The sequence below is a fragment of the Silene latifolia genome, chromosome 6 (genome assembly GCF_048544455.1).
Source record: "Silene latifolia isolate original U9 population chromosome 6, ASM4854445v1, whole genome shotgun sequence".
Lineage (NCBI taxonomy): Eukaryota > Viridiplantae > Streptophyta > Magnoliopsida > Caryophyllales > Caryophyllaceae > Silene > Silene latifolia.
In genome coordinates, this window is record NC_133531.1 from 113555492 (window position 1) to 113569959 (window position 14468).

Sequence of the window (14468 nt, forward strand, 5' to 3'; positions counted from 1 at the left end):
TCATTAGTTGATGCTTTAATAACCGATAACCGATGACGATTTATAATGAAACCGTGTCATATACATTTAGCGAATTTCGGGTCGTACCACGAGTTAAAAATAAGAGAAAGTGGAAAGCCCACTCTCCCCATTTTGAAGCTCACGGTCGAACCAAGCACAAAAGGAGAGCTTTCTCTTCTTTTGCCCTAATCACTCATTTGTGAAAAATAATTAGGGTTTTGAGAAACATTTCTCTCAAAACTTTAGATCTCACATCTAAAAGAAAACTAACATAACAATCCTCTCAATATTGCAAGGCAATTAGAGGATACATTCTAGCACAAGGGCATTTCTCAGACGATCTTGGGTGCAACAATTAGGAGGAGATCTACTTTGATCTCTCATTGCCGAATTGCACTAGGACCGAAGGTTAATTCTTGTGCTTTATCATTTTTCATTGCTTTTCGTTTATGACTATAAATCACGTATTAAATTTGCGTTATAATCCTATAATTTAAGGGTTTTATACGGATATTACCCTTCAAGTGGTGTCAGAGCGAGGCCACGTAAATTTTCTATGTGTTTTTCATTAAACGGAATTGAATCGATAATTTTTTTTTGGCTTGGAAAACCGTGAAGGCAGCAGCCATTTGGTCTCGACAGAATTTTTTTTTCGTTTTTCTGTCTTGGGAACCGTGTCCATTTACACGGTTATGGTTGTTATTTTGTCTTGTTTTCTTTTTGATCTTTGCATATTGTTTTTGTAATCGATATTCATTGCAATATGTTAAAGATCTATCGTTTGTTTGCATAAAATTTCATTCGGCACAAAATTTTTTTGTCACGGCTGGTTTGAAATTTTACACGGCTGATTTTGTGCTTCGAAGATCGTGCCTTGTGACGATTTTCTGTTTTGTTTTCGATTTGTTCTTTGCATATTGTTATTTTAATCGATAATTATAACAATGTGTTAAGATCATGTCAATTGTAACTTTGTTTTAATACGGATTATATCCATTTGCAATTGGTTTTGTCAAATCGATTTGGTGATTGTATGTTGTTGCTCACGGTTTGAGCAGCTTAATTTATTTTTTTTGTTTTTGCTCACGTTTTGAGCAGCTATAATAAAAAAAAAAAAATCATGGCTGTCACGGTTCAGCCGTGAATAGAAAAGAAAAAAAAATTGTTTTGTTTTTTTTCGGCCAATTTTTGCATAATACGGATTTATGCATTCGCTTGATAGTGAAACGGTTCACTCACGTACCATTTAGTTATTTTAAAACGATTTAAAATAACGGATTATCACGGATTAAAATTAACTTGACTAAAGCGGTTTTGTCACATAATTTTAATCATTCATGGTGGTTTGGATAAATTTAACATAATTACGGAATTATGTCACGAATAAATTTAATTTAGTTGATGCATTTTATTTATCGTTTTTGAATATTTTGAATGCTTTTAATTACGTATTTATTTAATTTTACAATCGGTTGTAACTTAGTGTGGCCTTAGTAGAACGTGTTACCGTAATGATGGAACACGGTCTTGGTTGTATTTTGAGATCTCGTATCTCCCTTTTATTTCTTTTAATTACAGTTTTTATTTAGAATGTAAATAGGTTTATATTTTGTAAATTTTAATTGTAATTTTGAGAAGACTAAAGATGGAGATCGGATGCTCACTCCCGCTGCATGGACAAAGATGGAACATCAAGACAAGCTTCTCGGGTCCAATGGTGGATTCCAAAGTTGTATTATGTTCTCTTTACTAGGATAGGCCACACTAGGAATTTTTATTTACGTATTGCATTCATTTATTTATTTTATCGTGATAGATTGCATCATATTCCGCCTAAAACCAAACCACCTAATAATTGCATGAAAACTGACTCATATAGTGGTCACGCGTTAGTTTTCTATGACATTCATGTGTCACACGATTTAAGCCATCATCTAAATTAATTCATTCACGCAGTTGCTAGTTATTCGTTCACTTAAAATGAATTTAAACTTAGTTGATGGGATCTTCCTCGTATAAACCAAAATTGAGAATGGTCTTTATAGGTCAAACTCCAATGAGTCCCTTCTTCGTCGGTAGGCATAATATGACCCCTTCTACGTCGGGTAAGTTGGAACCGATTGACCTATTTTATCTCAACGCTATGGTCACTCGTACGATCCTGTGATCATGGTGGACTATAGATAGGATTTACGGAAATCTATCGACCAAGAGTTCTTACGAACACTAATGGAAAAAACCCCTATTGCGTCAGTTGTAAAAGGCCTTTTGCGTCGGTTTTTTACTGACGTATATCGAGGGGTCGTATTTGATATGCGTCTGTTTTGGAACCGACGCAAAAAGTTAACATTTGCGTCAGTTGTGTCTTAAAAACCGACGCAAAAAGGTGTCATTTGCGTCAGTTCTTCACATAACCGATGCATTTCCTTTTATTTTTTGCGTCAGTTCTACCAGAAAAAACTGATGCAATTGATAAATTGTTTTAAGAACCATTTGCTCATTTGTCATCAGAAACGGATGCAATTAATGTTTTTTTTATATACAAAAATTTGTTGCCGAAAATCTCGTAAAACTAACAATTCGAATACAAAAGCTTGAAAACCTACAACAAGAATCCAACCAGCCACCAATACATAACATGTAAAGTAACATTAAATTTCATTCAACCCAACAACGTTCCAAATACAATCCAATGTATACAAAATCTCACAAACGTCTTAGTTACTAAGCTAATCTATACTAAATGATCTCTAAACATCTACTAGCCGAAACTTCTCTAGCCAAATTCATATACATGGTTGAAAAATGAATGCGGGGACGTGATGTATTATGAAGATCAAGAATATAAAACCCTTGTTCACATACACCTCTTCAATGCACCGGGGATTGTTAGATGTTAAAGTCGACATCTCTTCCCATGTAATATCTGTGCTTGCTTTGTGCAAACGTACACCATTAATTTTGAAGAGCTTCGACGTGAGAAATGTGCAAGGTCTTTGAGGTCATCACCTTTTTCTTTAACCGAGTAATAACCTATGGGGACATGGATTCAGCAAACAAGCAAGGGCATGTCAGTGTATGAAAAAAATGGGAAGTCCCAGTTTCAAATTAAACTAATCTTGAAACCAAATTAGAATAATTAAACAAGACTATAAGATATAACAATCAGAAGTATAGAACTACAAACATGTGCAAAATTTTCACATTAGTCCTAACAAATAGAGCATCAAATAAAAGAACCATTGATAAGCTACCTTCTGATTGAACTAGAAATTTTTCCCATAACACATTTAGATTGGTCCCCATGAATGTCCTATATGAATTAAATAAGAGCATTTGTTAGTAGAAGAACAACCCTCAAAACAATACCACTCACTAAGAGAACACTGTAGAAACATGGGAGGCAATTTAACTACCTATAGTACAGACGTAAAGGCTGAAACCTCAGCCAGTTTGTCAGCTGAAACAATTCTAGTACTGAATGTGGTATCAACAAGAAAGAGAACAAGTGATATCGTATACTCTTAGTCCTTCATCATCTAGAGAGGGTATAAATACAACAAACTGAAGAAGGCGAAATGTAAATTGACACAGTAGTCGATAGACACTCAACGGCTCTACTCGTCGGATGTAAACACCACACACACATCTAATGATAAGGATATACCATCACATATTCATTTAACTGATGTCATTCAACAATCAACTAAGCGTATCCTGGAATGTCCATACACAACACAATTCTCATGAACGTTTGAAACTTAAAATTGTACTCAATATGCAAAGCAATTGGCATAAAGCTAGCTAGAGAGAAGGAGAGTAACCTGTAACCCGTCAAACCAAGGTGCAAATGAAGATGACATTTTTGTATTTGACTTGCACCGCCTTCCTTTAAAAGATGTCCTCTATACTGCACAAAAAAAATTCATGAGCTCACTCCTACACTCATGACTGTCTCCAACAAAATTAACAAAGCAAAAGGACCATTTAAGATACAGGTCCGTACCTTGTGATTAAGTAGCATCCACCATCAGTTTGAACAAAGCAGAACCTCCATGGTGGCAACCAGGCATCTTCCATGCCATGTTTTCTAGCTCATCCTGGCATTCAAAATTTACATTTCAAAACCTCCATAATAAACTATCAGAGAAAACCATTTCAGAAAGCCGTCAAAATGTTTTGAAAATATTATATAACTAGCCCATACTAAAAACAACAATTACGGCGAAAGCACAATTTTGGGCAAAATAAAACAAATTAAGAAACTCACATCAAGAGCCATTTGGGTAATAATATCAGCAAAAAAGAAGCTAATTCATCATCCGAAGTAACATCTGAAAACTCAACCACATCCAACGCCGCTTTACACTGCTGCATCGACAAGATTCCATTAACCTTAACTATTTTATTATCATCAAATAAATGAATCTGGTATTTAATTGAAACAATTGAAATCTGAATATAAACAAATTACCAGCAAATTTGAAGGAGCAGCCATACATGGATGGGGTGGGGGTTATCATCAAATGGTCGATGGCAGGCGAACAGTGGCCACAAAACACTGGACAGTGCGAACAATACTCAATATGTACTTTCTTCTTACTGTACTAACCTTGGTGTATTGGGAAGTCTCGTACCCCAGAAAATAAAGAATCAAACCAGTAATCACACCCACAATAGAAAAGTACAACCGACCATATGAAAGAAAGAACTGATAACGATGTCGCTCCAAGGAACATAATGGATTTAACTTGTAACTTGTTCAGGAAATTCAGTTAAAAAGAAGTTAAGATAAACTAATAAGTTGAAGAGTACAGAACGCCACTCTTTAATTTGTCGAGTTAATGCTTTCATGTACTTCTACTACTGCTACTAGTCATATGAAAGGAAGGACTTTGGTAAAGGTTAGATGGACCAACTTTTTTGTGAAATAAGATAAAATTACGAGTTGAATGAATGAGATTTCTCAAAATTATGAGATAACCCATATAACACAATATCAGTTCACAACAAGTCTTACCCAAAATCAATAAACCCCAATTATAGGAAATGTTATCAACATTAATCTACCAAAAACAAACACAAGAAGTGCCATGTATTCAAAGATGATGAAAGGGTCGTTGACAATGATAAGCTCACAGTCATCCCTCTGATGGATAACTCTAACCCAAAATCAGTTCAATAATCCATTTTTTACTCAAAATCAAATAATGCAATCAATTGAAAAAATTCAACAGAGGAAAACAATCGAAAAATTAGAAGTCTCAGAAAAAAAGGAGGACAAACCAGTAAGCATGCTCGCAAGTCGCAACCTTTAACAAGGGCAGATTCCTGAAGCTCAATACTATCCAAACATATCGCGCACACCCCATTATGTACCACCACCATTGTCAAATACCACACCCTTCATCTTCACTTAAGCTGTAAAGAGCTCAAGATTCAATGTTTACACGTAATCAAATCAAACCCAGAAAACCCATCAATTGAATTAAGCTAATTGACTGAAGAAACAAAAATGAAATTGAAATCAACTCAATTGGGTTTAATTTCAAACATCAAACCCTGAATTGACCCAGTGCCTCAATACAACTACATTAAAATAGTGTCTCAATGGTTCCCGCAAATTACATTAAAATAGTGTCTCAATAGCAACTTCAATTAAAATCCCTCATTAACCGAAACCTGGTTTACAAATTAAGTGGAGAAAGATTGCAATTGTTCGAATTATCCTAACCCTAAATTACAATTAAACCTGCCCCAAAATCAAATTATACAAAAATAATTAAAGATTGAAATCAAATTAAGCAAAAAGAATACCTAGAATAGTGATTGGTGGCATCTCACGATGGCTCGCGTGCGTGATAGGCGGAGTGGTGATGGTACGCCGAATTGATAAACACAAAGCCATTTTGTTAGATCTGAAGACGCAGCGGTTGTGGAACGACTTGATCGTGTGCGGCAGTGGTGCAACGACGTCGAGGGAAGGAGGGCGTGCGGTGATCAGTGGAAAGACCCAAGGCTTCGACTAGAAAACCAAGTATAATGATGAAGATTGAAGGGTTTCATATAATTGGCAAGTTTTGAGAGAGGTAAATGGTAATTAGTAATATAGGGGAATTGATGCGTCGGTTGTTATAAGTACGAAGTAAAACCGATGCAAAAGTTTAGCACATTTATATCGGTTATGTCATACTTCCTCCATTCAACTCCACTCTACCACTATCCTTTTTCACGTTTGCCAACGCGTATTTTACGCGCTAAATATCGTTAGCTACGTATTTGCAAAAATTATAAAAGTTAGGTATTTTTAATGTACTCGTAAAGACGAATCAAACAAGATCCCATATGAATATATTTTCACTTACGTATCGAGAGAAAATCGAAATTGAATACACAATTATGAATAGTGTACAAAAGTGAAATAGGTAGAGTGGAGTTGAATGGAGGAAGTATAACTGACTCATTAGATTAAATACGTTAGTTTTTTTTATAACCGACGCAATAAATACATCAGTTTTAAAGCAGAACTGACGCAGAAAGTGATGCTATAGGGCGAAAATTGCTTTCCCGCCTCTAGTTGATACCTTTTTCGTCGGTTTTTTAAGAACTGACGTAACTCAATAGACGCAATAGGGATTTTTTCTACTAGTGGAAAGAATTAGCTAAACAGTTGGCTTATCAATTTACGGAAATTGAGTCTTGGGATCACTTGTATTATTCTTGAGGGAGATCAATTATGCAAGTGCAATGAGTCTACACGATTAAAATGAATTTTAAATAGACTTAAATCACCTCGATGAGTTGCTTATTTCGTTCTTGTTTTTCTTTCTTTTTCAGTGTAGATCACGATTACTTAAACTGCAAAATAACAAAATGGTGGCCGTGCTTGACGACCCAATGCCAAGTGCCACATTGGACCGTGAGTCCGGCTTCGATCTTCATGAATCGGATGAATCGATCAACTCGATCAAGAATGATGGATCAAACTTCGCGGATCGGGAGGCGGCATTACGGAATCTTTGCCGCCGCTGGCTGGCGACGGAAGCTCAAATTTCTGCTAGAGCCCATCCCGTCAAACCCAGGCCCCACGGCTGGAGCTAACGAGATCGCCACTTATAACGATTTCGTCATGGAAGCGGGTGCGATTAAAAACGTACTCATTTTTGCAATGGAATCCAATTTGCAGAAACGCTTCATAGCCCAAGGTGCAAACAAGATTTTCACCACGCTCACCAAGGAATTCTCGAAAGCACCGAGAATCGTGACCTATAAGCATACCACTCGCTTCTTTGATGCGAGACTCCAGAAGGGCCAACCGGTTAGTCCACACATTCTCAGCATGATTGAGAATGTCGAGAGACTGGAGACGCTTGATTGTAAAATCAGCGAGAACATCGTGATTGACCGCATGTTTCATTCACTACACGATGGTTTTGCGCTCTTTAGAGCGAATTACTATATGAATGATTTGAAGAAAAGTCCCCATGAACTGCACTCCCTTCTCGTACAGACCGAGAAAGACATGAAGTTCAGTGGGAGCTTGAAACAGGATGTTCTCGTTGTGACAAACAAGGGGAAGGGTAAGGGCAAAGCTCGAGCAAACCTAGCGATAGGGTAAACCGAAGTTCAAGAAGTCGGGTTCAGGTAAGAGTGGGCCTGGTGAGTCGAGCAACTCATCAAGCGCGACAAAGAGCAAGAATGAAAACATGGAATGCCATCATTGCCACAAGACTGGGCATTGGAGGCGTACATGTCCTGTTTATCATGAGGACTTAAAGGCAGGTCGCGTTAAACCTGTTGGTATGTCTTCATCCTCTTCTACTTTTATTCATATGATTGAGATTAACCATGCAAGTTACGGAACTTGGGTACTTGATACTGGTTGTGGTTCTCATCTGTGTAATCATGTGCAGGGGCTCCGAAACATCGAACCCCTCGTAAAGGGTGAGGTGGACTGCGTGTTGGGAATGGAGCACGAGTGGCTGCGCGTCTCAAGGGGAACATATGTGATCCAGACTTCCTAGCGGATTTGAGTTATTTTTATATAATCGCTATTATGTACCAGTCTTTCCAAAAACATTATTTCAGTTTCCGCACTTGACAAACTTGGATTTTCATTTGTAATAGAGAATAATACTTGCATTTTCTCATTACACGATATGATTTATGGCAAGGCAGTCTCCATGAACGGAATTTATGTTTTAGATCAGACCACCGAAATATTACACGTAATGAATAAAAAGTTAAAGGTTGGTGACAAAGATCAAACTTATCTATGGCACTGCCGTATGGGACACATCAATGAGAAACGCGTAAAACAGCTCATCAAAAATGGAGCTATCTCGGCCTTTGATTTTCAATCATTTGGCACGTGTGAATCATGTCTCATCGGTAAGATGACTCGAATTTCCTTCAAAGGTGTTGGAATGCGCGCTGCTGACCTATTAGGACTCATACACACGGATGTATGTGGACCTATGTCAATCACCGCACGAGAAGGCTATAGGTATTTCATCACTTTCACGGACGATTTAAGTAGATATGGCTATGTCTACTTAATGAAGCATAAAAGTGAATCCTTTGAAAAATTCAAAGAATACCAGAATAGGGTACATAACCTATTGGGTAGAAAGATTAAAACACTACATTCAGATCGTGGTGGCGAGTATCTTTCTCACGAGTTTGATCAACACCTTAAAGACTGTGGGATTGCCTTACGCTTAACTCCACCGGAACACCTCGGTTGAATGGTGTGTCCGAACGGAGAAATCGAACACTACTTGATATGGTTCGATCCATGATGAGTCACACCGTGTTGCCCGACTCATTATGGGGTTATGCTCTTCTTTCACCGCTCTAATACTTAACCGAAGTCCGTCTAAAGCTGTTGACAAGACTCCATATGAACTATGGAAGGGAACGGTCCCTAACTTGTCCTTTATACGGGTTTGGGGCTGTGAGGCTTATGTCAAGTGGAGACACGAGGATAAGCTCGGCCCGCGATCGGTCAAGACATACTTTATAGGTTATCCTAAAGGAACACTTGGTCATTACTTCTATTCGCCAACCGAACAACGTGTTTTTGTTGCGGCTAGTGCGACATTCTTAGAGAAGGAATTTCTCGAGAATGCAAAGAGTGATAGAACCTTCGACCTGTCGGAGATTCCAGAACCAAATACCGAGCAACCATTGGAGGAACCAGTTCCCTCAATCCCGGCTGCGGTTAATATTCCTGAGGAACCTAGGAGGTCGGGAAGAGTCTCTATTCCTCCAGACAGATACATTGGTATGGTCGAGGAACATGACATAGATGACGTTCTACTCTTAACGAGTAGTGAACCCGCAACCTATAAAGGTGTCATGACTAGTTCCGACTCAAAGTTATGGCTTGAGGCCATGCAATCCGAGATGGACTCTATGTATGAGAACAACGTATGTGATCTTGTTGACTTACCTGCTAAGGTTCGTCCCCTTCAATGCAAATGGCTTTACAGGATAAAGCATTCTGTGGAAGGTCAACAAGATATCTATAAAGCACGACTAGTTGCTAAAGGTTTCACCCAAGTGCCAGGTTTGCACTACGATGAAATTTTTGCACCCGTAGTCATGCTGCGTTCCATTCGGATTATCTTAGCGATTGCTGCTTTTCATGACTATGAAATTTGGCAGATGAATGTGAAAACCGCCTTCTTAAACGACTTTTTGGAGGAAGAGTTGTACATGGTACAACCCGAAGGTTTCATCGATCCACAAAATCCTAAGAAAGTATGCAAGCTTAAGCGTTCCATTTATGGACTTAAGCAAGCATCTCGGAGTTGGAATCATCGCTTCGACCATGTGATTAAAGAAAATGGATTTACTCGATCGGTCGAGGAACCATGCCTTTATATCAAGTCGAGTGGGAGCAAGATTGTCTTCCTAATATTGTATGTCGATGACATACTCCTGATTGGGAATGACATACCTCTCTTAACTTCGGTGAAAGTATGGTTGAAAAATCATTTCCAGATGAAAGATCTGGGTGAGGCACAAAGAATTCTGGGCATCCGTATCTATCGAGATAGATCACGACGGATGTTATCTCTCGATCAGAGTCTTACATAGACAAAGTCCTAGAGAGATTCAAAGATGACTAACTCCAAGAAGGGGTTTCTTCCTATGGCTCCAGGGGTGCATTTGAGCAAGTCTCGGGCACCGAGACATCGGAAGAGAAAGAGCGCATGACACGGATTCCTTATGCCTCGGCTATAGGATCAATCATGTATGCCATGATATGCACACGTCCGGACGTGGCATATGCATTGAGTATGACAAGTCGATTCCAACAAAGATCCAGGTGAATCACATTGGATGGCTGTCAAGAACATTCTTAAGTACCTACGGAGGACTAAAGATTGGGCATTGACTTATGGAGGCGATCAAAAGCTATGCGCAACCGGTTACGCAGATGCTAGCTTCCAAACGGATCGAGATGACTCGAAATCTCAGTCTGGATTCGTTTTTACTCTTAATGGCGCTGCAGTCAGCTGGAAGAGTTCCAAACAAAGTGTTACAGAGATTCTACGACGAGTCCGAGTACTATGCCGCGTCCGAAGCAAAAAGAAAGCGATATGGATGCGTCAATTCTTACAAGGACTATCCATAGTGCCTAGTTCGAATGACCCGATCACCATCTATTGCGACAATAGAGGTGCCATCTTCCAAGCTAAGGAGCCTAAGTCTAGCAACAAGTCTAGACATGTACAACGGAAAGCTCATCTAATCCGAGATTACGTGGAGCAAAAGGAAGTAGTGATAGAAAAGATTGCTACAGATGATAACATAGCAGATCCTCTCACTAAACCATTACGACAAGATAAGCATGAAGGGCATGTTAATTCCATGGGAATTAAACGTGTTCCTAAGTTGTAGTACTCTTTTATGGATTAGATTCATTCTCTTTTGTACTCTATACGACATCATCGTTTTGATATTTTATATATTTTATTTTTCATGTGGATTTGTACGACAAATTTTGAACACCACAAAGTGAACTGAACAAACATTATAGTTTTGGTCCTTAATTGCCCACGTGAGCTGATAACTCAAGGTAATTATTTTGTGACGTTGGTTGATGGTGGGTTCAACGAGCCATAAGTCAACCGGTTGACTGACCAATCACAGAAGCGTGTTATACGGATATCTCGTAGGACACAATTGTGACATCAACGTGGAGTCCTAAATGTTTTATAACATTCGGTGCCCGGTCGTGGATAGGACCTTCATGGTGATCCTAAGAGTCGATTCTTTTGACTATCGACTGTCTCTTGAGACTAAGACAGATTTTGGGTGACTTTGGTTTCTTTCTCACGGTCATCCGTAACAGGAGGCCAAGTAGATTGTTTCTGGGTCATTTCATGTTGTGCTTAGATCGGAAGGAGTTCGAGTTGTAGGAAATATTCAGCCTTTATCAGGTACTCGATATTTCTCAGGGCCACTCGAGGAGTCAGAATCGAAATGCATGGCCATGCTCGAATACGAATTCGTTTTATCAGTTAAGTTACTCTCTAGTCGGGGAAACCACTCTAGATACAGATCGATTGTAAAATACGACCTTTGCGGATCCGGATCTGCAAATTGTTTTACATTGAGTGGGAGAAATTTTAAATGAATATGAGAATCGGTTATCGCACATACACTTGTACGGACAAGTGGGAGTTTGTTGGAGCTGTGTCCTCCAGTTAGTGTGGATAACGTCATTGCACATACACTTGTACGGACAAGTGGGAGCTTGTTGGGGCTGGTGTCCTTTACAGTTAGTGCAAGGACTTGTAAATCTCTAAAAGGATCAAAGGGTATACTTTTGTATTATAATCAGTTGGTCCACGTTATCAATAACGGTTGGCTTGCTAGATAAGTTTGACGTTATTGTCATACAGATGGCGGTGATCAACTGGTCCCTAAAAGTCACACCTATAGGATACGTTTGAGAGATGTGACGGTATGAAAATACAGTCATGTTGATGCCAAATTTGACTAACCAGTTAGTCCGAGTTATTTGACTAATAATTAGTTAAAATGCGATGTTGAGATATTTTATTTAATACGGATTAAATAAAATGGGCTAAGGCGAATTAAACAGTTAATTCGTAAATTAAATATAAACGATTATATTTAATTAATGTATATTGAATTAATTATACAATATTGTCTTTGTCGGACATGTATTAATAATTCAACTAATCCGTGTCATTAGTTGATGCTTTAATAACCGATAACCGATGACGATTTATAATGAAACCGTGTCATATACATTTAGCGAATTTCGGGTCGTACCACGAGTTAAAAATAAGAGAAAGTGGAAAGCCCACTCTCCCCATTTTGAAGCTCACGGCCGAACCAAGCACAAAAGGAGAGCTTTCTCTCCTTTTGCCCTAATCACTCATTTGTGAAAATAATTAGGGTTTTGAGAAACATTTCTCTCAAAACTTTAGATCTCACATCTAAAAGAAAACTCACATAACAATCCTCTCAATATTGCAAGGCAATTAGAGGATACATTCTAGCACAAGGGCATTTCTCAGACGATCTTGGGTGCAACAATTAGGAGGAGATCTACTTTGATCTCTCATTGCCGAATTGCACTAGGACCGAAGGTTAATTCTTGTGCTTTATCATTTTTCATTGCTTTTCGTTTATGACTATAAATCACGTATTAAATTTGCGTTATAATCCTATAATTTAAGGGTTTTATACGGATATTACCCTACAGGTATGGGCATTGAGCTACCAACTTTTTGAACCTCTCCCAATACTCATACATAGTTTCACCATTGAGGTCTTGTTCTATGGTAGTAATGGCCTTCTTAGCACGGTTGTGACGTGCATCGGGGTAGTACTTCTCAAGAAAAGCCGCCTTCATTTCCTTCCAAGTTCTTATAGATCCCGGAGCAAGATAAAAGAGCCAATCTTTGGCCGAATCCAACAAATAAAATGGGAAGGCCCGTAATTTGAATTGATCCTCCGTCACCCCATTCGGAATAGCACCTTCACACATCATGTGAAATTCCGAAAGGTGACGGTTTGGGTCATTCCCCGCATGGCCATGGAACTTAGGCAAGTTATGGATAAAGAAGCCTTTGAGTTCGAAATTTGCATTGGCTCCTAAAGGGGGATAGGTGATACACAAGGGTTGCTCATCATAATTCCTTGCTCGTATCTCCCGGATGGTTCTCGTGTCATTTGCCATAGGGGGATACTCTACTTCAATCGGATTTACTTCAATAGGTTCTTCTAAAGGTGCCTCTTCTACTCTATGTTCTCTTTGTGCTCTTTGGTACCAAGGATTAGTAAATAACCACGAATATGCTCCAAAAGCGTCCTCTTTCACGGGGGTTGATTCACCGTGTTGTGGAGAACTAAACGTAAACCTTCGCACTACACACACAAGTTAGAACTTCCACTTACTTATCAAAACAAAGAGAAGAGAAATAACTAACATGCAATTTAACAATCAAGCCTTTAGCTATGTTGCCCTTCCCCAGCAACGGCGCCAAAATTTGATAGGGCAAAAGACTAGGTGTCGTAATATACTAGAATTAACCTATCAAATTAACAATTTATAAACCAAACTCAACTCTACACTATGCAATTAAGAATAGTAGCAAAGGGAAGTAAGGGTTGAACCCAAGAGAAGGGATTTAAGACTAAAGACTTGAATTTAGATCAATTAAGATGGGCAAAACACAAGACTATAAACAAACAATGGTTATCAACAATGAACAACAATAGAGAGACATATATGGAGAATTGGCATGGAGAAAATAAGTAACAAAATCAAGGAGATGTGAGTTTTCCTATGAGACAAGGTAACAAACACTTGGTATGCAAGTAACAATTATAAGAGGTGAATACTTGGTATAATCGTACAAGTTCCAACTTTTCTCAAAGCAAGACTCTTTCTTTCCAATTTCATTTACCCAACAACAATCCTCAAGCAATTGATTACCACTATCTAAGCCAACAATGATAATCCTACTTAAACTACAAATTCTAACATTAAACCATGTAGTAATTGTAGCCAAGAGCATGAAGAACAAAACCAAGAGGAAAGTAAATGGGATATCACAAAGATATGTTTAAACCAACAAACCCAATGATACAATCAATTTCTACTCACAAAGGTTGATACTTTAAACCAAGATATCAATAATCATGAGATGCTTCAACAAGTTATCACAAAAGCAAGGAACTTTGCAATAAACAAGCAATAGATGAACATTAAAGAGGCAAGGGTAATTATTTCTCACAACAAAACATTCATCATGACATTCAAACTTAGAAATTGAAATAAATGAAAGAGTAGAGATTAAAGAGTCAATACAATGATAAAGATGAAAGCTTGCAATGGATTACACCAAGTAGGGAAGGATTTAGCCTTCCATAGTCTTTATAAAACCCAAAAACAAAGAAAGATTACAACTTGAATG

General features: G+C 38.3%; 1 protein-coding gene and 2 long non-coding RNA genes across 3 annotated transcripts; all 3 read right to left on the reverse strand.

Moving 5' to 3' along the window:
* Positions 1-2950: 2950 nt before the first annotated feature.
* Positions 2951-3908, reverse strand: LOC141658911 (uncharacterized). The gene is made up of 3 exons (XR_012549518.1): positions 3825-3908; positions 3255-3313; positions 2951-3033 (listed from the first exon to the last, which is right to left on the reverse strand). It is a non-coding gene; the product is annotated as an uncharacterized LOC141658911 (long non-coding RNA).
* Positions 3909-3991: 83 nt separating this feature from the next.
* LOC141658912 (uncharacterized) lies at positions 3992-4514 on the reverse strand. Its single transcript, XR_012549519.1, has 3 exons — positions 4475-4514; positions 4271-4368; positions 3992-4100 (listed from the first exon to the last, which is right to left on the reverse strand). It is a non-coding gene; the product is annotated as an uncharacterized LOC141658912 (long non-coding RNA).
* Positions 4515-12745: 8231 nt separating this feature from the next.
* LOC141588506 (uncharacterized) lies at positions 12746-13228 on the reverse strand. Its single transcript, XM_074409946.1, has one exon. The coding sequence runs from the start codon at positions 13226-13228 to the stop codon at positions 12746-12748; it is 483 nt and encodes a 160-aa protein (XP_074266047.1).
* Positions 13229-14468: the final 1240 nt, after the last annotated feature.